This window comes from Oncorhynchus kisutch, linkage group LG6 (genome assembly GCF_002021735.2).
Source record: "Oncorhynchus kisutch isolate 150728-3 linkage group LG6, Okis_V2, whole genome shotgun sequence".
Lineage (NCBI taxonomy): Eukaryota > Metazoa > Chordata > Actinopteri > Salmoniformes > Salmonidae > Oncorhynchus > Oncorhynchus kisutch.
This window is the reverse complement of record NC_034179.2, coordinates 76,553,860-76,578,690: the sequence shown is the minus strand read 5'-3', so window position 1 is coordinate 76,578,690 and position 24,831 is coordinate 76,553,860. Positions and strand designations below refer to the sequence as shown.

The 24,831-nt window shown below is 43.1% G+C and overlaps 2 protein-coding genes across 5 annotated transcripts; one reads left to right on the top strand and one right to left on the bottom strand.

The window, feature by feature from the left end:
- The first annotated feature begins 384 nt into the window (after positions 1–384).
- On the top strand, positions 385–15,172 carry LOC109883313 (tetratricopeptide repeat protein 39A-like). Of its 4 annotated transcripts, none has more exons than XM_031827648.1 (18): positions 385–725; positions 1,657–1,780; positions 2,299–2,430; positions 3,240–3,298; positions 3,390–3,466; positions 4,240–4,304; positions 4,599–4,698; positions 4,821–4,886; positions 5,120–5,249; positions 5,421–5,488; positions 5,792–5,851; positions 6,008–6,169; positions 6,397–6,488; positions 6,607–6,727; positions 6,854–6,965; positions 7,179–7,293; positions 8,197–8,313; positions 12,834–13,981. In XM_031827648.1, exons 1-18 carry the CDS (start codon positions 698–700, stop codon positions 12,943–12,945), a joined length of 1,740 nt encoding a protein of 579 aa, XP_031683508.1. In that variant the 5' UTR covers positions 385–697; the 3' UTR covers positions 12,946–13,981. The 4 variants fall into 4 exon arrangements, with proteins under 4 accessions (XP_031683508.1, XP_031683510.1, XP_031683509.1 ...); XM_031827650.1 differs by having other exon boundaries at positions 389–725; positions 5,120–5,228; positions 12,834–13,782; XM_031827649.1 differs by having other exon boundaries at positions 389–725; positions 1,676–1,780; positions 12,834–13,775.
- A 1,361-nt stretch (positions 15,173–16,533) lies between these two features.
- Positions 16,534–17,802, bottom strand: LOC109883306 (growth arrest and DNA damage-inducible proteins-interacting protein 1-like). Its single transcript, XM_020475327.2, has 2 exons — positions 17,382–17,802; positions 16,534–16,943 (listed from the first exon to the last, which is right to left on the bottom strand). Exons 1-2 carry the CDS (start codon positions 17,780–17,782, stop codon positions 16,646–16,648), a joined length of 699 nt encoding a protein of 232 aa, XP_020330916.1. The 5' UTR covers positions 17,783–17,802; the 3' UTR covers positions 16,534–16,645.
- Between the last annotated feature and the right edge of the window lie 7,029 nt (positions 17,803–24,831).

Sequence of the window (24,831 nt, the reverse complement as noted above, 5' to 3'; positions counted from 1 at the left end):
CAAACAACACAAGTAATATATTCCCGAATTAATTACTTAATAAAAATGTAGGCTGTTAGAAAACTGCAGTTTCTTATCCTATTATTTTGCCAAGATATGCATAAAATGGGCCATGGCCATATTATAGACCAATGACTAATAAACGAAGAAATAGCCATGTTGACGTTGAGCCATTATGTATGTTCTTTGATTAAAGGTTATGGCAGGTTTGGGATACAGCTTTTGTCAAAACATTTTCGTAGCAGTTTTAGGAGAACTTACGCCGCAGGTTAGGATAATTGATGTAGCAGGTTAGGATAATTAGGTTAAGGTTACAAAAATGTTTAGGGTTAGCTAAAATGCAACAAACAAACAAAAAAAATATACTTTTGACGTCCATTTGACAAAAGCAATATCCCTTCTAGACATTACCCATTGAGCCTGCGGATGTTGAAGGAGGAGTCGATTCAGTTCTCGTTTATTTTCACACACCGATTTCGAGCACTTGACGCTTCTCTGCTACTCTTCTTCTCAAGTTACAATCCCAACACGATTCCACAGCTCAATGCAACTTCTGATCTTAACGCGGAATCAACCAACCCTCCACCAGCTTGTTATTAAGACAACTCGCTAGTTAATGTTTTTTTTCTCAAACCCTTCTGAGTAGGCTACTTTTCGACAGGTGTTTTGGGCAGAGTGCCCGGAAGAAAAATGTCCAATGGGAAAGATGCACCTGCGGCAGCGAAGTAAGTTTAAACTTCGTGAAAGCTTGGCCTACTACCCTGAACTTTTTTTATATAGTTATTCAACATCAATTTAATTAATGTAAATACGCAGCTGTTTTATTTATTGTCAATACAAGTACTTACTGATCAAGTAACTCAGTTACATTACTTTATTCGGAAGTTATTTTAAAGGTTATTTTCCTCTTTACATTGGTATTGTGTTGACATTGAGATGGACAGGGTCAGGATGGTAGTTTAACAATTAATATTTTGTGAGGGTTTATTTCATGTATAATCAAATAATTCAATAAAAGACCAGTCAATGCATGAATAGCTGAAGATATCTTATTTATTTTAGAATGACTCTCCTCCTTTCTAACTTATTCCTGTGAAGTGTAGTTTTAGTTTAGTGCATGTTTATTTGTTTCCACGAATATCACGTTTTATATTGAACATATGTTTTATGTTGACGAGCTCTTTGTGGGGGGAGAAATCCACTGTAGTGTTAACTTGAAGTCATACAAGAAGGCAGGTTTTCTTAGATCATCTTGCAGCTGATTTCTAAGAGTTCTGACTCTAAATAAATGCGTACATTTGAGAATTTTTCACAGGACTAGATTGGCCGAAAGGATTTTCTTAAATTTTCTTTTTACTGTGCGTCGGAGAGCTTCAGATCCATCCGTGCCAGGTTTTAATTTTATGTGCACAAGTACAAGGAAATACCTTTCTTGCATGCTCTGAACCCAACAATGCAGTAATGAAGGTAAGAGACACTATGAGCGGTGTGTGCAGACTGCTGTGAACAGGTGGGTGCTTGTGCATGTGTATTGACACGGTTGCAGGCTACTTACCTTACCTATGGGCCATAGAGCCCTTCCATGACCTATTTTCTTTCTCTCAGGAAGAGCGACGATACTAAAGCTGATTCTTACTGTTTATGTAACCATTGTAGTGTGTGTGTGTGCGCGCAGCTCCTCACAGATGACCCTGCAGGTGTGCCTTGAGGAGTGTATGGAGGCCCTGGACCTCTTCCTCAACAACCACTTCAGTGAGAGCCTGGACAAACTGCGGCCACGGTAACAGTGCCACTCTCTCTGGACTAAAGTGGGCTTCAAACTCTCCATTGGCCAATTAGCATGTAGAGGGTGACTTGAGGTATATTTGTGCAGCCTTTAGCCATTTGTTGTTGAGTGGTGTGTAACTTAGTGCAGCATCAGCGCTGTTGAGGTGTGATGTATTGTGGTGTAGTACAGTGAAGTGTCACACTTCCTTCTACCCATGGCATCAGGCCTCGTCACTTCTCCAGGATATGGAGTGTTTACTGAAGCTGACGCCCAGGGCTCAACGGGCAGAATGGAGGCCCTGGAAAATAAACACCATGCTGCTGGAGTGAAATAGGAAAATAATTAGGTGTCTGTTGTTGGCTACTCTGTCGTTCCTCATTACTAATAGGGTAAAGCCAGTCTTTATATTGGAAGAAAGCCACTTTTTTTCGAAAGGAAATTAAAATGTTCGCTGGACAATAAATACTTGCTGTTTTCTGATTGTTGTCAGTGAGGTGTGTATGATGATGATGTTGTGTGTTGCATTGAAGGGCGAAGGAGAGCATGTACCATGCTCTGATCTACGCCACTGTGCTGGAGATGCAGGCTATGATGACCTTCCAGCAGGATGACATCGTCAACGCAGGCAACACCATGAAGAGTGCCCAGGAGGTCTGCCAGAGGTGAGGATGCTACTATACATGGACACTCATCTGTTTCATGTCCTCTTTAACACATTAGTTCATATTATAGACACAAGCAACGTCCAGAAAAGGTAAATAGAGGGAAATCCTGGAATACTCTGACAGTTGGTCTGGCCTCTAACATTGAGGCCTAATATACCACTAGAGCTATTAGTCTCCTGTCCATCAGCCATAACCTGCAGGCAAATGAGAGCATTTACATGGCAACCAGGACTCTTTGCGCCCCGGCTGGAATTTGCCTGTGTTTGCATGGCCAGAGCAGCTCTATTGATGGCCTACAGCAGTGGTATTCAACTCTTACCCTACGAGGTCAGGAGCCTGCTGGTTTTCTGTTCTACTTGAGAATGAATTGCCAGGTATAAATCAGTCCCTGGTTTTAGATGGGAACAATAAAAACAATCGCTGAAATTGGCTTCGAACTCCAGAGGTGAGTTTGAGGGGCCTACAGCACAGGTGTCAAACTCATTCCATGAAGAGCCGAGTGGCTGCTGGTTTTTGCTCCTCCCTTGTACTTGATTGATGAATTAAGGAACTCCCCACACATGGATGTCTAGGGCTTAATTGAAAGCAAAAATCTACAGACACTATTCCCTCCATGGAATGAATGACACCCCTGGCCTACAGCAAGCAAGGACACTTGAGATTGCTGGAGGTAGCCGAAAGGCTGTCATGTGTTATTATAATGTTCCACATTAATGCCCATGTGATTAACATGAAAAACATGCATTGCTCAATGAGATGTCATCTTTTTTAGTCTTACACTCATAGATGGTCTCATTTCTTCTTAGGTTTCGACGAAAGTCCCCTGGTAATATCAGTAAATCACCTGGAGAGCATCTAACTGAAGGTAAGAGCGCTTTTATAATTGGGCATCTCAGCCTATTATTATGGCAGATTTCAAATAGCCACTGACCGGGTGTGTGTGTGTGGGTTTGCAGAGCAGCTCCAAGCTCTCCATGCTGATGCGTGTTATGCTGAATGCTTGCTCCAAAGGGCTGCTCTCACCTTCCTACAGGTAAGACGGGTCCTCCTGTCCTCCACTCTAAATCTTACTGATCCTGGTTAATGACACTGCTGATGTTTCGTTTAGAAACGGGTAACTTCCAAAATAAAGGAAACACTTGAGTAAATGAGGGATACGATGTATATTGACAGCAGGTGCTTCCACACAGGTGTGGTTTTCTGAGTCAATTAAGCAATTAACATCCCGTCATGCTTAGGATAATGTATAAAAAGGCCTTGTTGCCCATTAGAAGAAGAGATCACTTATTTTGAAAAAGGGGTCTCAAGGGAGCATAAAGGCTTTAAAGTGGGTGCATGTGTATGTCTCTCTCGATCATCAGATCTCAACCCCATGTGACCCTTATTGGAGATTCTGGAGTGGCGCTTGAGACAGCGTTTTCCACCACCATCAACAAAACACAAAATTATGTGATTTCTCGTGGAAGAATGGTGTTTCTTACCTCCAATAGAGTTCCAGACACTTGTAGAATCTATACCAAGATGCATTAAAGCTGTTCTGGTGGCCCTATTAAGATACTTTATGCTGGTGTTTCCTTTATGTTGACCGTTACCTGTATGTATGATAACTGATTAGATAGTGGTCGATGGAACGCATTCTAGTTGTTTGCCTTCCTGCTTCTTGATGTTTTGAGTCTGTGTGCATAGTTTTTAAAGAGCGATCGAACAGGTTTCCCCTGTCCTCTCATTCATTTGTGAATACAGTACATTACTGTCTCACCAGTTGACACCTTTTGTTAAAATGTTTTATTTTCCCTCTTCCTTAAGGATGAGAACATGGTGAGTTTTATCAAAGGAGGAATCAAAGTACGCAACAGTTACCTGATTTACAAGTAAGTTTGCAGGAGAAAGGGCAGAAATGGTTCTCACATTAAACAGGCTCACACAGTGTGATTGTGAATCAACAGCTGGAGTCAATAATTCTGTTTACCAAATTATGCACTGCTATTACAATAAGACTGTGCTCAGTTGTTGAAACAATCATGGTAATTTTCACCGGTAAGTGTGTCGTTAGTCATTTAGATGTGTTTTTATTGCTTAATAATCAGGCATTATTACAGCCTATAATAATATGATGTATAATCATGTTAGACTATGAATGACATAATTGCCTTTTTATGACACAGGGAGCTGCACACCTTCATACAGTCAAACAGCTCTCTCCAAGGACCCAACCACATTCACTTAGAGGGAGGGGTGTCTTTTGGGATCGGAGCATTCAACTTGGTTTGTCCCACAAGCATCCCCGTATTCCATTAAAGGTCCATTTGGTAGATCATTGCGTGTTTTAGCACACATGTCAGTCAGACCTTATGCTGTATCACAGGATTCTGTACTGTTTTCCACAGACTCTTTCCATGTTTCCACCTCGGTTACTCAAAGTTTTAGAGTTTGCTGGCTTCTCTGGAGACAAGGTATAGTTGCTCATTCTAACTCATGTCTAGAAAGTGACTGGTTTACAGCAGGGCTGCCCAACCCTGTTTCTGGAGAGCTAGCCTGCTGTAGTTAATTAACATGATTCACCTTAACAAGCAGGTCATTATTATGGTTTGTTAGATGCTCTAAAGGAACAGCGTTGGGCAGCCCTGCTTTACAGGTTGTCTCTGTCTCCCCCCTCTCACTATATATTGTATGTTATTGTGTGCAGGAGTATGGTCTGTCCCAGCTGAATGATGGGGCCACTACAAACAACCTGCGCTCCATGCTGTGTGCCTTGCTGTTGCTCTGTTACTATACCTTCCTCACCTTCATACTCGGTATTCTACTCTTCACAACCAGGAAGTGAATGGAGATCACAAATTACTTGGCTGTTCGGAAATGACACAATTACATATTAATTTCACACGCATGTGTGAAAGAGTGAGAGATAAAGAACGAGAGGGTAGACTGTGTGAGTTCCTGGTTTTGTCCATACACAGCATCTTATTCAGTTCTTTATCACTCTACAGGGACCGGTGAGGGGGACGTGGCTGATGCTGAGAAGCTGCTGAAGCCTTTCCGGCTCCGCTACCCACAGGTGAGTGACACTCCTCCTCCCCAGGCTCTCACCCAGCCCAAAGCAAACTCAACTCTGTATGGAACACAATGTGTACCGATACCAACAGACTTCTGGGCAAACACAATCTAAAGTAATAGGTTTACAATGTGGGCGTAATGTGGGTAAGTAATGCACTGACCATGCGTAGGCCATTTAGTCAGAGGAGGTGCTTATGTTTGAGCTACCATTGTGTAAGTGTGTCATTTTACAAGTACTAGTCACCGACAAATTATTATATGTTGTTATCAGAGAATGTTTACATTTCTCTCCACTTCCCTTCAGGGGGCCATATTTCTCTTCTTTGCAGGCAGGGCTGAGGCAATCAAGGGGAACATCGATGAGGTGAGCCTCAAACTACATGTCTATGCTATTTTTGTTATCTGTCTGTTTTTCCAGTCATATTTAGCAGTGGTGTTTGTATTGATAGGCCTAGAATGAGATCAGTGTGTGCCTGTGGTTTGCTGGTGGGGGGGTACTGTAATGATGATATGTCACCAGGCGGTGGTGCTGTTTGAGGATGGCTGCAAAGCGCAGCAGCAGTGGAAGCAGTTCCACCACATGTGCTACTGGGAGCTGATGTGGTGCTTCACCTACAAGTGCGTGTGGAGGATGGCCTACTTCTACGCTGACCTACTGAGCAATGAGAGCCGCTGGTCCAAGGCAAGAGAGTGTGCTGTAGTGTTGAGTATAGCCTAGTACCCAATTAAAAATGTAAAAAACACTTGCGCAGACACTCTTAATTGAACCCAGTCAATAGTTTTGACCTGCCCACTAACTGTATGGCTTTTAAAGCCAATGATGCATTTTTATCCCCACAACAGACTTGACATTATTAAACTCTGCTTACTGTATGGATGGGTCCTGACTACGGCTCATCTTTCCTTCAGGCCATGTATGTGTACATGAAGGCTGCTTACCTGAGCATGCTTGCTCCGGGGGAGGCTAGGCCTTTTGGGGAAGATGAGGTGGAGCTCTTCAGGTAAACACATGTTCATCACAACAAAAACATATAACTTGAAGTTCCCCAGTCCCATTTCATTGTGACCACCCCTCTTTCCTGGCCACTTCTCTTTTTCTGTCTTTGCCCGCTCTCTTAGACAGGTGTCCACCTTCAAGCAAAAGATAGCAGGGAAGTCTCCACCCACAGAGAAGTTTGCCATTCGCAAGGCTAGACGTTACAAAGCTAGCTGCCCAGTGAGGCTCCCAGTACCTGTGCTGGTGAGACCCCACAAACACACATGCGCAAATCTGCATAAAGACATGCACAAATCTGTTGCTAAAATGGTGAGGGTCACTTGTATTTGTGTGGTTCTGACAGTATTCTCTCTTGCTACACTTCTGTAGGAGATGATGTACATGTGGAACGGCTTTTCCATGATCAGCAAGCGGCCAGAGCTGACCGAGGGCATGCTGCAGACACTGGTGGAGGCAGAGCGCATCCTACTGGAATCTCCCGGTACTGCAACATGTCGGGGCTAACCCGTTTCAGGCAGTCAGACTGACCTGGGCCAAATCAGCCTGCTTGCCTCAGCGGGTCATGAAGCAATAACCACTGTTATAATATCACCAAAAGTGAATGGATAAAGACTGAATCTACACACTTTCTGCTTGAGCCTGTGTTGAGTCATTTTGAATGCATGGTTTTATAATCTGTGTTTTGTTTTGGAAGCGAATGAGTATTCAATGGATGACCGCTGTGTGATCCACCTACTGAAGGGGCTGTGTCTGAAGAACCAGGGACACATTCGGGCTGCAGAGGAATGCTTCAACAAGGTGTACAACAGGTGACGTTGGGAGTCTTTTAGTGCGGATATCTTTCATTTATACACACCTGGAATCTGTGTGTTACATAACAAAATGGTAAATGCATGCCGACGCATACGTATTATGTTTGCTGAGAGGTTATAAAAAAATTAAATATTATTTTTTTTGAATTTTACTCCTTTTTCTCCCCAATTTTGTGGTATCCAATTTTGTAGTAGCTACTATCTTGTCTCATCGCTACAACTCCCGTACGTGCTCGGGAGAGACGAAGGTTGAAAGTCATGCGTCCTCCGATACACAACCCAACCAAGCCGCACTGCTTCTTAACACAGCGCGCATCCAACCCGGAAGCCAACCGCACCAATGCGCCGGAGGAAACACCGTGCACCTGGCCACCTTGGTCAGCCTGCCACAGGAGTCGCTGGTGCTCGATGAGACAAGGACACCCCTACCGACCAAGCCCTCCCTAACCCGGGCGACGCTAGGCCAATTGTGCGTCGCCCCACGGACCTCCCGGTCGCGGCCGGTTACGACAGAGCATGGGCGCGAACCCAGGGACTCTGATGGCACAGCTGGCGCTGCAGTACAGCGCCCTTAACCACTGCGCCACCCGGGAGGCCTCCATAAAATTAATTTATTGGTTTATTCGGATCCCCTTTAGCCGTTATTCTTCCTTAGGTCCAGAGTGTCACTTTTAACAAGCTCATCCATGCCAAAAGGAAATATTTTCACAGTATTTAATCAAACAATGTGTTCTTTGTTTTGATTAAACCGCAATGTTTTATGAAAGACCTCATAGCAGTGAAATGCACTCTGAATAATGTCTAGAGATGGGTTTTTTTAGAACAGTCAGTGATATTTAAACATGCACTTTGTAAACGACTAAGAGGTTGTTAATATGCCGTCTGTTCTCTAACCTCCAGTGAGAAGAAGATCAAGTTTGACCATTACCTGGTGCCCAACGCTCTGCTGGAGCTCAGTGTGGTCTACATAGACACGGGCCGCAAGGAGGAGGCCATCAAACTACTGGTGAAAGCCAAGTGAGTCATCTCTTACTGGTTGTTCCAGTACAGCCTGCAAGCTGTAGTAGGATGTAGCAGGCTTAAATTCCAGCTCGACATGAAAAAACCTTATTAAACTAATGAAGATTCTGTTGATTTGTTAGTTGAAAAGAATGGCACCGGAGGAGATGGTTGCTGTTTTATGGGCTCCTAACCAATTATTTAACTTATTTTGACCCTAAAAGAGCTTCTGGATATCAGAACAGCGATTACTCACCTCGAACTAGACAAAGATTTTTCTTTAACGAGTATTCCAGATACCCAACCAGGCCCAAATCCCTGTCATTTGCATGAAGAGAAGATGCAGATACAGGGGATGCCTCTACCATCTGTCCTATTGGCCAACGTGCAATCATAGCAGAATAAACTGGATGAGCTCCGTTCAAGACTATCCTACCAAAGGGCCATAAACTGTAATATCTTGTGTTTCAGTCGTGGCTGAACTACGACATGGATAATATACAGTTGACTGTTTTTTCTGTGCACCGGCAAGATGGAACAGCTGCCTCCGGTAAGACAAGGGGTGCCAGTCTGTGTCTATTTGTCAATAACCACTGGTGCACGAAATCAAATAGAGGAAGTCTCTATAAAAATGCTCGCCTGAGGTAGCGTATCATGATAAGCTGTAGACCACACTATTTAGCAAGAGTTTTCATCTGTATTTTTCGTAGCTGTTTATTTACCACCCCAAACCGATGCTGGTACTACGATCTCACTCAACGAGCTGTATAAAGCCATAAGCAAACAAGAAAATGCTCATCCAGAGGCGGCCCTCCTAGTGACCGGGGACTTTAATGTAGGGAAACTTAAATCCGCTTTACCTAATATTTCTACCAGCATGTTACATGTGCCATGAGGAAAAAAAATAACTATGCCATCATTACTCCACACACAGAGATGTGTACAAAGCTCTCCCTCGCCCTCAATTTGTCAAATCTGACCATAAATCTATCCTCCTGATTACAAGCAAAAACTAAAGCAGGAAGTACCAGTGACTCGCTCAATACAGAAGTGGTCAGATGCTAAGCTACAGGACTGTTTCGCTAGCACAGACTTGAATATGTTCTGGGATTCTTTCGATGGCATGGAGTACATCACATCAGTCATTGGCTTCATCAATAAGGGCATCGATGAAGTAGTCTCCACAGTGACCGTACGTACATACCGCAACCAGAAGCCATGGATTACAGGCAACATCCGCACTGAGCTAAAGGGTAGAGCTGCCGCTTTCAAGGAGCGTGACTCTAACCCGGACCCTTATAATAAATCCCGCCAGCTTTGAAAGGCTGGTCATGGCTCGCCTCAACACTATCATCCCAGAAACCCTAGACTGACTCCAATTTGCATGCCGCCCCAACAGATCCACAGATGACACAATCTCTATTGCACTCAACACTGCCCTTTCCCACCTGGACAAAAGGAACACCTACTTGAGAATGCTGTTCATTGACTACAGCTCAGTGTTCAACACCATAGTGCCCTCAAAGCTCATCATTAAGCTAAGGACCCTGGGACTAAACACTTCCCTCTGCAACTGGATCATGGACTTCCTGACGGGCCCCCCTCAGGTCGTAAGGGTAGCCAGCAACACATCTGCCATGATGATCCTCAACACTGGGGCCCGCAGGGGTGCGTGCTCAGTCCCCTCCTATACTCCCTGTTCACCCACTACTGTGTGGCCAAGCATGACTCCAACACCATTACGTTTTCACACAACGGTGGTAGGCCTGATCACCCACAATGATGAGACAGCCTATAGGAAGGAGGTCAGAGACCTGGAAGTGTGGTGCCAGGAAAACCTCTCAACGTGATCAAGACAAAGGAGATGATCATAGACTACAGGAAAAGGGCCAAGCACACCCCCATTCTCATTGACAGGGCTGTAGTGGAGCAGGTTGAGCTTCAAGTGCCTTGGTGTCCACATCCCCAACAAACTATCATGGTCCAAACACACCAAGACGGTTGTGACAAGGGAACGACAACGCCTATTTCCCCCTCAGGAGACTGAAAAGATTTGGCATGTGTCCTCAGATCGTCAAAGTTGTATGGCAACTGCTCTGCTTCCGACCGCAAGGCACTAGACTAGAGGGTAGTGCGTACGGCCCAATACATCACTGGGGCCAACTTCCTGCCATCCAAGACCTCTATACTAGGCGGTGTCAGAGGAAGGCCCTAAAAATGGCCAAAAACTCCAGCCACCCTAGTCATAGACTGCTCTCTCTGCTACCACACAGCAAGTGGTACCGGAGCGCCAAGTCTAGGTCCAAAAGTCTTCTGAACAGCTTCTACCCCCACAAGCCATAAGACTGCTGAACAGCAAGTAAAATGGCTACCCAGACTATTTGCATGGACTATTTGCTACTCACTGTTTATTATCTATGCATAGTCACTTTACCCCTACCTACAGTTGAAGTCAGAAGTTTACATACACTTTAGCCAAATACATTTAAACTCAGTTTTTCACAATTCCTGACATTTAATCCTAGTTACAATTCCCTGTTTTAGGTCAGTTAGGATCACCACTTTATTTTAAGAATGTGAAATGTCATAATAGAGTGATTTTATTTAAGCTTTTATTTCTTCACATTCTCAGTGGGTCAGAAGTTTACATACACTCAATTGGTATTTGGTGGCATTGCCTTAATCAATTTAAACTTGGGTCAAATGTTTCGGGTGAATTTTGGCCCATTCCTCCCGACAGAGCTGGTATAACTGAGTCAGGATTGTAGGCCTCCTTGCTTGCACACGCTTTTTCAGTTCCACCCACAAATGTTCTATAGGATTGAGGTCAGGGCATTGTGATGGTCACTCCAATACCTTCACTTTGTTATCCTTAAGCCATTTTTCCAGAACATTGTAAGTGTGCTTGGGGTCATTGTCCATTTGGAAGACCCATTTGCGACCAAGCTTTAACTTTCTGACTGATGTCTTGATGTTGCTTTAATATATCTACATCATTTTCCCTGCCTCATAGTGCCATCTATTTTGTGAAGTGCACCAGTCCCTCCTGCAGAAAAGCACCCCCACAGCATGATGCTGCCACCCCTGTGCTTCCCACTTGGGATGGTGTTCTTCGGCTTGCAAGCCTCCCCCTTTTTCCTCCTAACATAACGATGGTCATTATGGCCAAACAGTTCTATTTTTCTTTTGTCAGACCAGAGGACATTTCTCCAAATGCATGAACTTTGTCCCCATGTGCGGCTGCAAACTGTAGTTTGGCTTTTTAATGGCGGTTTTGGAGCAGTGGCTTCTTCCTTGCGGAGCGGCCTTTCAGGTATGTCAATATAGGATTTGTTTTACTGTGGATATAGATACTTTTGTACCGGTTTCCTCCAGCATCTTCACAAGGCCCTTTGCTGCTGTTCTGGGATTGATTTGCACTTTTCGCACCAAAGTACGTTCATCTCTAGGAGACAGAACGCTTCTCCTTCCTGAGCGGTATGATGGCTGTGTGGTCCCATGGTGTTTATACTTGCGTACTATTGTTTGTACAGATGAACTTGGTACCTTCAGGCATTTGGAAATTGCTCCCAAGGATGAACCAGACTTGTGGAGGTCTACCATTTTTTTGGGCTGATTTCTTTAGATTTTTTTCATGATGTCAAGCAAAGAGGCACTGAGTTTGAAGGTAGGTCTTGAAATACATCCACAGGTATACCTCCATTTGACTCAAATTATGTCAATTAGCCTTTCAGAAGCTTCTAAATCCATAACATACTTTCTTGAATTTTCCAAGCTGTTTAATGGCACAGTCAACTTAGTGTATGTAAACTTCTGACCCACTGGAATTGTGATACAGTAAAATAATCTGTCTGTAAACAATTGTTGGAAAAATGACTTGTCATGCACAAAGTAGATGTCCTAACTAACTTGCTAAAACTATAGTTTGTTAACAAGAACTTTGGAGTGGTTGAAACACTTCGGTTGGAGTCATTAAAACCAGTTTATGTAAACTTCCAACTTCAACTGTACATGTACATATTACCTCAACTAACTTGTACCCCCACACATTGACTTGGTACCCCCTTTATATAGCCTCGTTATTTTGTTGCTCTTATTTTTTACTTTAGTTTATTTAGTCAAAATTTTCTTATTCAACAATGAAGTTACCAGAAATAAGAGTTACGTGCTTGTAAGTAAGCATTTAATGTTGTCTACCTACACCTGTTGTATTCGGCAGGGCATGTGACCAATATAAAAATGTATTTGAATTGGTTGCATTGAGGCTAGACTGGAACAAAATCCTGCACACTATTTTGTTCTACAGGAACAGGGTTGGTGACTGCTGCAAGATAGTTAGCTCCAAAACAATTAGGACAGTGACTTTCTATTTCGGCTCTGTACTCCAGCACTTTGGATTTTACATTATACAATGACTGAGGATTTGATACAGGTTAAAGTGCTGGAGAGCTAAAACATGTCACTGTCCCAATGCTTTTGGGAAATTTTGTTACTATGTCTTACTCATGATTCCTATCCACTTTGTTCTGTTCCCTCAGAACTAACTACAAGGAGTACTCCATGGAGTCACGCACCCAGTTCAGGATCCATGCTGCTCTCTCCAAACTCAAGTCTGACACTAGTGACCAAGATGAAATCACACCACTGTAGTATAACAGGTGTCATTGTGCTGAGCAAGCACTGGACTTGCTTCCCCTGCCATCTGTAGATGCTCCAGGAAGACTTGCTCTCTTTTTCATCCTCAGCCACTTTGATCACTGCCTCCCAAATGTTACTTGCTTTGTGGTGAAAGTCTCCGTCCTTCATGGATGGTGGTCTCTCCCTGATTAAAACACTTGAGTTTTGAATGGGAGTTGGTAGAAGTTGCCTCTACCTGCTGGTTCTAGATCAGAGGCATTTTATCCACCTACTGGGTGATGAACACCCGTGGTTAGGTTCAGATTCTATCTTCAGTGTTTGAATGTGTGGTACTTACATCACTGTACTGGTTACCCATAACAGTAGTTGGGAGGCAGTTGCTCAAATTTGAATACAGTATATCCACTTTTTTGTGGGGGAAAACATGCTGAAATGAACTTAACAATGTAAGTAATGTTTGGATATGTGAGGTATAGTTTCGCTTTTAACTTCTCCAAAAGTGATTGAGTATTACTGTCAGCAGTTTGACAAAAGCATCCCTTTGGTGATAACTGAATACATATGACTACATAACGTATGACATTGCTTTGATCCCAGAGTTATTTTAACAAATGTATTAACATTTTATGTAGAAGGACCTTTAATAATCAATAGGTCATGCTACATTTGTTTTATGTAGTTGTCCCTGCTGCAATGTACAGAGGAAAGTAGTCAGTTGAAATAAGTTTAACCTCTGATAGTGTAAACCTTATTTTAAGTAATGAATGTCAATCAAGACCTTGTACAAAGAAAGGTGTGGTTAAACAATTTGAAAAACATGATTAAATATGTCCATTTGCTAGAATCCCTCATTGTTTTATATTTTACTGGAGCGTATCTCAGTGTAACCCATCCTTGTCCAGATTGCCCTATAAATAACAAACTGATTAAGAGGTGACTTTACAGATAAAGATGTATGACTGGTACCTACACGGAGTGTACAAAACATTATGAACACCTGCTCTTTGCATGACAGACTGACTGCGCTATGATCCCTTATTTATGAAGGGGAGGAGGATTAAAGGATTTTTAAGCCTCGAGACAATTGAGACATGGTTTGTGTATGTGTACCATTCAGAGGGTGAATGGGTCAGACAAAATATTTAAGTGTCTTTGAACAGGGTATGGTACTGGGTGCCAGGCACACCAGTTTGTCAAAAACTGCAACGCTGCTGGATTTTTCACATTTAAGTTTCCTGGTTGTATCAAGAATTGGTCCACCACCCAAAAGACATCCAGCCAAATTGACACAACTGTGGGAAGCATTGGAGTTAACATTGGCCATCAACCCTGTGGAACGCGTTAGACACCTTGTAGAGTCCATGCCCTGACAAATTGAGGCTGTTCTGAAGGCTAAAGGAGGTGTATCTCAGATATTAGGAAGGTTCTTAATGTTTTGTATACTGTGTATAAACTTACCTGCTACTTCCTTGATGAACTTAATCAGTGGATCATGACATCTCACCCAGTGTCAATCATGGGGCAGCAGGTAGCCTAGTGGTTAGAGCGTTGGGCCAGTAACTGAAAGGTTGCTGGATTGAATCCTCAACAGAACGACAGATTTTTACCTTGTCAGCTTGGGGATTCAATCCAGCAACCTTTCAGTACTGTTCTCCAGTAGGTTGTCATTGTAAATAAGAATTTGTTCTTAACTGACTTGCCTAGTTAAATAAAGGTTACATACACGGTCTGCACAACAGTGTGCACTATGTAAGGCCAGGGGATACATATTTTACATTGAAATTAATTTTGTGAAGTCAGCAAACAAATACACAAAACCTATACATGATCTAATTGTAGGGTGTACACCTAAACTCTTGGGGCCAGTATCCCAGACACAGATGAAGCATAGTCCTGGACTAAAAATATATTTTCTAATGGAGATTCTCTATTGAACATGCTTAACCCAGGATTAGGCTTCATCTGTGTCCGGGAAACTGACACCTTAGGGTTGCAATGATATTCAGGTATTTTTAACATATTGAGTCAAGACTGAGGGTATTGAGACCATGACCAGACCAAGCCTGCATTTACTTGGTCTCAGACCAACCCTCAAGATCAAGACTCAATTTCTGGTGTACAGTATATACAGCCTGCCGATTTCATATGGTTCTGGATGGTGGTTTGCTAACCCCATGCCTAGCCTCATCCCTCTGTAACTATAACCTAACTTTAACCAATTAAAATCTGTGTCTTTGGATCTGACTGTTTTATGTTAATCATATATCATACACTGAACAAAAATATAAATGCATCATGTAAAGTGTTGGTCCCATGAGCCAAAATCAAAGATATACCTTTTCCATATGCACAAAAAGCTTATTTTTGTGCATTTTGTTTTTACATACCTGTTAGTGAGCCTTTCTCCTTTGCCAAGCTAATCCATCCATCTGACAGGTGTGGCATATCAAGAAGCTGATTAAACAGCATGATCATTACATGCTCTTTTGCACACCAATATCTCTACCTGTACATGACCATCTGATCATTTATCACTCCAGTGTTAATCTGCAAAATTGTAATTATTCGCCTACCTCCTCATGCCTTTTGCACACAATGTATATAGACTCCCCTTTTTTTTCTGTGTTATTGACTTAATTGTTTACTCCATGTGTAACTCTTTGTTGTCTGCTCACACTGCTATGCTTTATCTTGGCCAGGTCGCAGTTGCAAATGAGAACTTGTTCTCAACTAGCCTACCTGGTTAAATAAAGGTGAAATAAAAAATAAATTTAAAAAACACAGGTGCACCTTGTGCTGGGGGCAATAAAAGGCCACTCTAAAATGTGCAGTTTTGTCACACAATGCAATATGTCTCAAGTTTTGGGAGAGAGTACAATTGGCATGCTGACTGCAGGAACATCCACCAGAGCTGTTGTCAGATAATTGAATGTTAATTTCTCTACCATAAGCTGCCTCCAACGTTGCTTTAGAGAATTTGGCAGTACGTCCAACCGGTCTCACAATCGTAGACCACATCTGTGAACTGCCCGGATGGCTGGTTCAGCCATCAGAAACGGTATCCTCTTTGTGAACTCTCTGGAGTGGCACCAAGCAGTTTCACTGCAACAACTTGCAAGGAACCCTGACCTCTGCTCAGAACTCCACAGAGTATAGCGTTTTGCAGCAGTTAACAAGGCACAACAACCCCCCTCCTTACTCCTGGCATTCTACCTCCAGGGTTAGTGGATGTGGACTAACCATGCAGCATACTTTACAACTGGTACACACAGAACAATGTGACCCGCCACCCCTGCATCTATAGGTGATCCACAGAGGACAGCTGGTCAAATGCCAAATGTGACATACAGCTTCCCTTAATCTGTTAGTCAAGATTGTGATTCTTTGTTTTTCCTTCTGCGTCCCTGGATAAGAAAAGTCTGCCAAACAGCTAAATGTGGTGTGATGTGGATTTTGCCTGTTTTTAATATATTGTGTAATTGTTTTCCAATAATAAACATGTTTATATCACATAAAATCATTCTTCCTATACTAGCTACTAGTCTATAGCTCAGTAAAAAAATACTCCTGAGTGTCAGTAAAGTATGATGAGACATTAGACCTAGTTCTAGTGCGTTTCATTTATTACAGCAGCCAAACTCAAAACGCACAGTTGACAACGACAATACATTTACAAAGTTGACTAAATAGTCATATTTACAAAGTCAGTGCCTTAAGACGAGGAATCAGCCGAGGACGCAGCAGGAGAGACGTGGCTCTGTTCTTCTTTTAGTCTACGTTTCATCAGCTTCCTTTTCTTCTTCTCCTCCTTTTCAATTTCACTGACCATCTCCAGGAACTTGGGGCTTCGGGGGTCCATAGCATAGCCAAAGCGTTCTCTGGCCTCGGCTAGCAGCCTTTCACGACGGGCCTTCTCATCTTTCAACTTCTGTTTCGCCTCACGTTTTTCCTTCCTCCAGTCAGCCACCATCTTAGGCATCTTGGCCATATTGGCTGCAACCAGTTTCTCTCTGCAAAAGAAGGAGGGAGTGTTAGCCAAGTATCATGTCGTCATAAAAGCTACTATAAAAAGGTATGATTAGACAGAGCTTTATCCACCTGTCAAATAAATGCTGTACTTCCACAACACTGTCAAAGAACAATATGAATTGGAACCAAAGCCTATCAGACTGTTGAGCATATTTATTTACGTTATACATACGCATGCATACATACATACATACATACATACATACATACATACATACATACATACATACATACATACATACAAGAGGCCTCTCATTGAGAGATGTCATGCCTATGTAACTAGTTGCCTTGAGTCATATAGGCAAATGTCAAGCAGTAACTACCATTCTCAATGTTATCTAGTATGGCACATTGCGTAGAAACAAACATGTCATTTGACAGGTCCTAAAAAGATAGCTAGTATTAGCATGGCTGTTTACCTCGCGAGACGTTTCGCATTGGCTTCCTTCGTTTTCGCCTCGACGTTCTTCAGCATCACCTGGAGCGGAGGGTTCCATTCCCTCTCCTCTGCTATCATCTCCTCGAGTTGGGCATGGCTGGGCCACAGCTTTGCAGGGTCGATTCCCGACGAAGAGCCATACCGCCCGAATAGCTTGCGGTCATACTTCGCTGTCTTCTGCCATTCCGGAGTTTTCTCGCTTTCCCTATCTGGTATGTATGAATCTTTCAAATTTAATTTCAGTGGTTTAGGGTTATAATTTGCTATCTGATGTAGAAGCCCGCAGTGTGAGCTGGCAGGATTATACGATTTTAAGGGTGAAACCATTGGAATAGCCCAGCTAAATATTGCTGTCCTCCTGCACAGCATGGAGGTCGCCATTTTTGGTGGCAAAGTTCGGAGGACCCTCGTTGCGTCAGATTTGATTGCTCATAGCTGACTACAACATCGCCTGTCCGTTATTCTTGTCATCATCATCATCATCATCATCATAAGCAAGAGGATCATAGAGGTATCGAAGGTGCTGTGACAAAAGACAGTCTTGACAATTCTGATTAGGCTATAGGCCTAGTCAGTGTTATAATTAAAACAAATATTATTGTATTGCCAAATTACTATCCATAGCATATAATGAAGTTTAGGTCAAAATTGCCTTCATTTTGACAAGTAGTACCCTATGCTACAGAATGTGGGCTGTATCCAATCAGTCTTATCAGTGGAAGTCATGCTGGAAAAGGTAACACTATTTTAAGAGCTCATGTGCATATGAAATAGAGCTATGCTCAATAACTGACTCATTTGTTGTCTTATGAAGTTAAATTCTGCCACAGACCTAAATTATGACGATCATATCAACATCTCTCATGAGTCCATCATATGCTCTTGCAAACCACTTTTAGTTTGAACACTATTTTTTCAATGGGTTTGAGTTTCAAATGTATAAATTAATCTGGGGGAAATGTCCTTTCAAGATCCAAGTGGGCCCTGGAACCAGCAGTGGGCAGGTGGGCAACAGAGCAAAAACCAGAGCCAGGGGAGAAGTATAGACTCTTTAACACCTTTTTGAACATTATGAATACTGTGTGGGGAATTATGCAGAAAACACACTTTGAAAGAAAGGTTCTTTGTTTAAACTTCTCCCCGCTTTCCTCTATTAGCAGCCCCCTCCCACAACTACTATTTTATTTTAGATTTATTTTCAAGAAGGGGAGATAGAACAAATGGGGGGGGGGGGGGGGGTTCTTGAGTGCAGCACTTACTGAGACAGATGTCACCGCTTTTGTGTTGCGGGAGCTGTGCAAAACTCTCCATCGTCATTAAAGATGTAGGGTTCCCATAGCAGGAGGAGGAGAGGGGTGAAGGTGGGGTGGGTATGATAGAGGCTTAATTTGGCTTAGGAGCAATCCGGTGCCAAGCTCAGGGCTTTAGGGATCAAATCAACGTCAGTCACTGGCAAATAGGCTTGTTAGCAGTTAGAAGATATGGGATGGCATGGCAAGCACATTGCCTTGGTCTATTTCTGACTTATATATGGGATATATAGATAAAGATTGAACACAATTAAGTAGGACATCATAAAATAAACCAATCTAGTTTTCACAAAAAACTATCAAAATGACCTGAGGATCTGTAAATAGATAACAAAATATGAACTGACTAACATTAACCCAAACGCATGTTCTATGCAGGGACCTTCCCTTCTAGAGTTACTGTGTGGACAAGATGAGTTGAGTTGAAAAGGAGAGAAAATAACTGAACCACATAAGTGGACAAGCACCTCCTGCCTGCTGGCTGTAAAGACATTGAGATAAGTGATGGTGTGGATGAGGATAATGTACATGGTATCTACTGGGGAGTGTTGGCAGAGGATGGGAAAAGCAGGAGGCCCTGGCACCAAACATGGCTTCCCATGGAGAGTAGAGGGGATGCATGAGGATTGATTCAGTGTTTGCCAACCCCAGTGAGTGCAGCTATAGAGGACATCCATATTTTCTTTTGATTAAATATTAAAATGTCTCCACTTTTTCATAAACACATGTAAAATGAATGTTTAAATTACATGAGTGTCACTGTACCCTTCTTCATTCCTGTGACCCCTTCTACATTGCACTCATTTAATCTCCTAATTATGTCTTGTGAGTTCTCACGTGGTGTACAGATGTACATTAAGTTTGGCCACTTCAGCAGGATGCCAGGATAAACGTTTACCTCCACCTTCTAGTACACACACACACACACAAAGTCCAGTGGCAGTCAGTGCTGTTTAAGAGGAAGGAGGACACTTTTTTTCATGAGCATGGACTTATTTCTATTACAGCATATTGGATGACTGTCATTTATATTCCATTCACCCAGTTCAATGTAACAGTGATAGGTTTAGGTAACTAGATGATACTCTAATTTCCCTTTAACCACCATGTGGTTGCTACAACTTAGCCTATGAATGAAAGTTTACAACGTAGTTGCGCACAGGTAAAAAAAAAATTTAGGTGACAGACAGTGACACATGGTCAGACAGAGACACATTCAATGCCGCATTGCACCCTCATACCTGCATCTAGCTGATATAGGATGTAATCATTAGTCCCAACAGTAGAACATCAAAATGGGGCCGACGGATAGGGCTGCTGTGCTTCTAGCTCTTAGGAAACTTTGTAGTATTTTGTTACATTTCTTACATTTTTAGGCCAGAATTTTTTTTGTGTTATTACATACAGCCGGGAAGAACTTTTGGATATCAGAGCGGCAGTAACTCACCAGCATTACGACCAGGAATACGACTTTCCCAAATCGGATCCTTTGTTTGTAATCGCCAGGGCAATTTAACTGATTCCAGAGGCTAACCCAAAACACCGCTGGCGGGGGAGAGGTAGTGAACTTATAGTCCGACTTAGGAGGCGCGCACATCACCCACCGCTTCCCAGTATATTACTCGCTAATGTTCAGTCTCTGGATAATAATGTTGAACAGCTCAGGGTGAAGATTTCCTTCCAGAGAGACATCAGGGATCGTAACATACTCTGTTTCACGGAAACATGGCTCTCTCGGGATATACTATCTGAGTCCGTACAGCCAGTTGGGTTCTCAGTTCATCGGGCAGACAGGAATAAATATCTCTCTGGGAAGAAGAGGTATGTTTTATGATTAACTACTCATGGTGTGATTGTGATAACATACAGGAACTCAAGTCCTTTTGTTCACCCGACCTAGAATACTTCACAATCAAATGCCGACCGTATTACCTTCCAAGAGAATTCTCTTCGGTTATAGTCACAGCTGTGTATTCCCCCTCAAGCCGATACCATGACTGCCCTCAAAGAATTTCACTGGACTTTATGCAAACAACATATCCTGAGGCCGCATTTATTGTATCTGGGGACTTCAGAAAAACGCTCCTGAATTTCTATCAATACATTGACTGTAGTACTCACACTGCTAAAACACTCGACCACTGCACCTCCAACTTCCGGGATGCCTACAAGGCCCTCCCCTGCCCTCCCTTCAGTAAATCTGATCACGACTCCATTTTGCTCCTCCCTTCCTATAGGCAGAAACTCAAACAGGAAGTACCCGTGCTAAGAACTATTCAATGCTGGTCTGACCAATCAGAATCCACGCTTCAAGATTGTTTTGATCACACAGACTCGGATATGTTCCTGGGTAGCCTCCGAGAATAACATTGACGAATACACTGATATGGTGACTGAGTTGACAGGAAGTGTATAGGAGATGTTGTACCCACAGTGACTATTAAAACCTACCCTAACCGGAAACCGTGGATAGATGGCAGCATTCACGCAAAACTGAAAGCGTGAACCATCGCATTTAACCATTGCAAGGTGACTGGGAATATGACTGAATACAGACATATTCAATCTCTCCCTCTCCCAAAGGTAACTGAACTAAATGACAATTCCCCGTAGCACTCACTTCTGTCATCATGAAGTGCTTTGAGAGACTAGTCAACTATCATATCACCACTACATTACCTGACATCCTAGACCCACTTCAATTTATTTACCGCCCCAATAGATCCACAGACAATTTTTTTTTATTTTTTTTTATTTCACCTTTATTTAACCAGGTAGGCTAGTTGAGAACAAGTTCTCATTTGCAACTGCGACCTGGCCAAGATAAAGCATAGCGGTGTGAACAGACAACACAGTTACACATGGAGTAAACAATTAACAAGTCAATAACACAGTAGAAAAAAAAGGGGGAGTCTATATACAATGTGTGCAAAAGGCATGAGGAGGTAGGCGAATGATTACAATTTTGCAGATTAACACTGGAGTGATAAATGATCAGATGGTCATGTACAGGTAGAGATATTGGTGTGCAAAAGAGCAGAAAAGTAAATAAATAAAAACAGTATGGGGATGAGGTAGGTGAAAATGGGTGGGCTATTTACCAATAGACTATGTACAGCTGCAGCGATCGGTTAGCTGCTCAGATAGCTGATGTTTGAAGTTGGTGAGGGAGATAAAAGTCTCCAACTTCAGCGATTTTTGCAATTCGTTCCAGTCACGGGCAGCAGAGTACTGGAACGAAAGGCTGCCAAATTAGGTGTTGGCTTTAGGGATGATCAGTGAGATACACCTGCTGGAGCGCGTGCTACGGATGGGTGTTGCCATCGTGACCAGTGAACTGAGATAAGGCAGAGCTTTACCTAGCATGGACTTGTAGATGACCTGGAGCCAGTGGGTCTGGCGACGAATATGTAGCGAGGGCCAGCCGACTAGAGCATACAAGTCGCAGTGGTGGGTGGTATAAGGTGCTTTAGTGACAAAACGGATGGCACTGTGATAGACTGCATTCAGTTTGCTGAGTAGAGTGTTGGAAGCCATTTTGTAGATGACATCGCCGGAGTCGAGGATCGGTAGGATAGTCAGTTTTACTAGGGTAAGCTTGGCGGCGTGAGTGAAGGAGGCTTTGTTGCGGAATAGAAAGCCGACTCTTGATTTGATTTTCGATTGGAGGTGTTTGATATGAGTCTGGAAGGAGAGTGATTGCCATCTGGATGCAATCGCCATCTCATTGCACACTGCCCGATCACATCTGGACAAGAGGAATACCTATGTACAAATGCTGTTCATTGACTATAGCTCAGCATTCAACACCATAGTACCCTCCAAGCTCATCATTAAGCTCGAGACCCTGGGTCTGAACCCCACCCTGTGCAACTGGGTCCTGGACTTCCTGACGGGCCGCCCCCTCAGGTGGTAATGGTAGGTAACAACACCTCCACTTTGCTGATCTTCAACACTGGGGCCCCACAAGGATGCATGCTCAGCCCCTCCTGTACTCCCTGTTCACCCATGACTGCGTGACAACGCACACCTCCAACTAAATCATCAGTTTTGCAGATGACACAACAGTAGTAGGTCTGATTACCAACAATGATAAGACGATGATAAGGAGGTGAGGGACCTTGGAGTGTTGTGCCAGGAATATGACCTCTCACCCAACGTCAACAAAACAAAGGAGGTGATCGTGGACTTCAGGAAACAGCAGAGGGAGCACCCCCTTATCTACATTGACGGGACCGCAGTGGAGAAGGTGGAAATCTTCAAGTTCCTCAGCTTATTGTGGCAAACCTCTTCAAGGTTAGTTTGTCACAAATTAAGTGGTAAACTGTCGCCAAATCACCCAAGAATGAGAGTTCTTTCGAACAGGACAGTACCTGTGTGTTTGTTTCTCCGTCCTGGTCCACCCAGGCCGTAGGCGAGGTCAAGGATAGCAGGGTTCGGTACACGAATCGGGTTCTCGGTAGGTCCAGGTCCAAACGCCAACAGGTAAGTCCAAAACAATCCAGCTCATACACGGTAAATCCAGCCAATCTCTATTGTCTCTTTCTCTATTGTTCATAGATCCTTCCAGCCCTACCTCTTCCTCTTCCTGGTTTTTCTTGACCCTTTATCTGTGGGTCGGCTCCACCTTCTGAGGGTTCCCCTTGCTTCTGGGACTTGTAGTTTTGGCGGTCGGCCATTGTGATCTGTAGTTCTGACAGGGGTGGCCATTTTAGTGATGGGCAGAGCCCGTTTATTAGTTCTGCTCTCACATATCTGCCATTTATCACTTGACCCCCTTCTTTGCCACATTATACATCACTAACAAACTGGAATGGTCCACTCACACAGACAGTGTGGTGAAGAAGGTGCAATAGCACCTCTTCAACCTCAGGAGGCTGAAGAAATTTGGCTTGGCACCTAAAACCTTCACAAACTTTGACAGATGCACAATTGATAGCATCCTGTCGGGCTATATCACCGCCTGGTACGGCAAGTACACCGCCCGCATCCACAGGGCTCTCTAGTGGGTGGTGTCCAACCTATCACCGGGGGAAAACTACCTGCCCTCCAGGACACCTACTGCACCCGATGTCACAGGAAGGCCAAAAAGATCATCAAGGAAAACAACCACCCGAGCCACTGCCTGTTCACCTCGCTATCATCCAAAAGGCGAGGTCAGTACAGGTGCATCAAAGCTGGGACCGAGAGACTGAAAAACTGCTTCTATCTCAAGGCCATCAGACTGTTAAATAGCCATCACTAGCACATTAGAGGCTGTTGCCTTATATACATAGACTTGTAATCACTAGTGACTTTAATAATGTTTGCATGTGTTCTATCCTATTCTACTGTATCATAGTCTATGCCGCTTTGACACTGCTCACACATTCCTTTACTTTCGATTTGTGTGTAATGTGTGTATTGTTGTTGTGAAAATGTTAGATATTACTTGTTAGATATTACTGCACTGTCGGAACTAGAAATACAAGCATTTCGCTACACCCACAATAACATCTGCTAAACACATGTATGTGACAAATAAAAATGGATTTTATTTGCAAACGAGAGTTTCTATTGGACAAATTCAAGTATGTTTATCCCCGTTTTGTTCCGTTTGCTTCCATTTAAGAAACATTTTTAAACAAAATTGGCGGAATGAATACATCCCCATTCATGCGTTTACACAGTTCACTTTCATACCAGTCACGTTGTATTCCTTCTCGCATCTATGCACTCTCTTCCTCTCACCTTTTCCCTTCGCTTGTGGACTTCAATACACAACACATCAGCTGTATGTGACCAGGCAAAAAAAACTTCCAAACCATATCATAACCACTACACACAACCTACATCGTTGTCACCCTATTAGCTAAAGTAAGGTCATAGTCAACATAGCTAATAGAACTAACACGTTAGTAAGCCAACTGCAATCATGCAGTAACTTTACAGTGTAGAGTCAGTAAGGAGTTTAGCTCTTACACCGGCAGGCCCCAGGGGCATTAAATGAGTAAAACCAAAAGTTTACCTTGACTTGGAAGAGTTAAAGTGTTGTGTTGGATAGTCATAGCCTGCTAGCTAACATAGCATCCCTCTATTTAAGCAGGGTGTTTGTGTAGGCTAAACTAGCTAGTTGCATTT

Excerpts from the sequence above, each read along its gene's own strand:
- LOC109883313 (XM_031827648.1), top strand. The coding sequence starts at position 698 with ATGGGAAAGATGCACCTGCGGCAGCGAA. Across the intron at positions 3,467-4,239 it reads CTGCTCTCACCTTCCTACAG|GATGAGAACATGGTGAGTTT; the intron begins GTAAGACGGGTC and ends CTCTTCCTTAAG. Across the intron at positions 8,314-12,833 it reads AAACTACTGGTGAAAGCCAA|AACTAACTACAAGGAGTACT; the intron begins GTGAGTCATCTC and ends CTGTTCCCTCAG.
- LOC109883306 (XM_020475327.2), bottom strand. The coding sequence starts at position 17,782 with ATGGCGACCTCCATGCTGTGCAGGAGGACAGCAATATTTAGCTGGGCT. Across the intron at positions 16,944-17,381 it reads AATGCGAAACGTCTCGCGAG|AGAGAAACTGGTTGCAGCCA; the intron begins GTAAACAGCCAT and ends CTTCTTTTGCAG.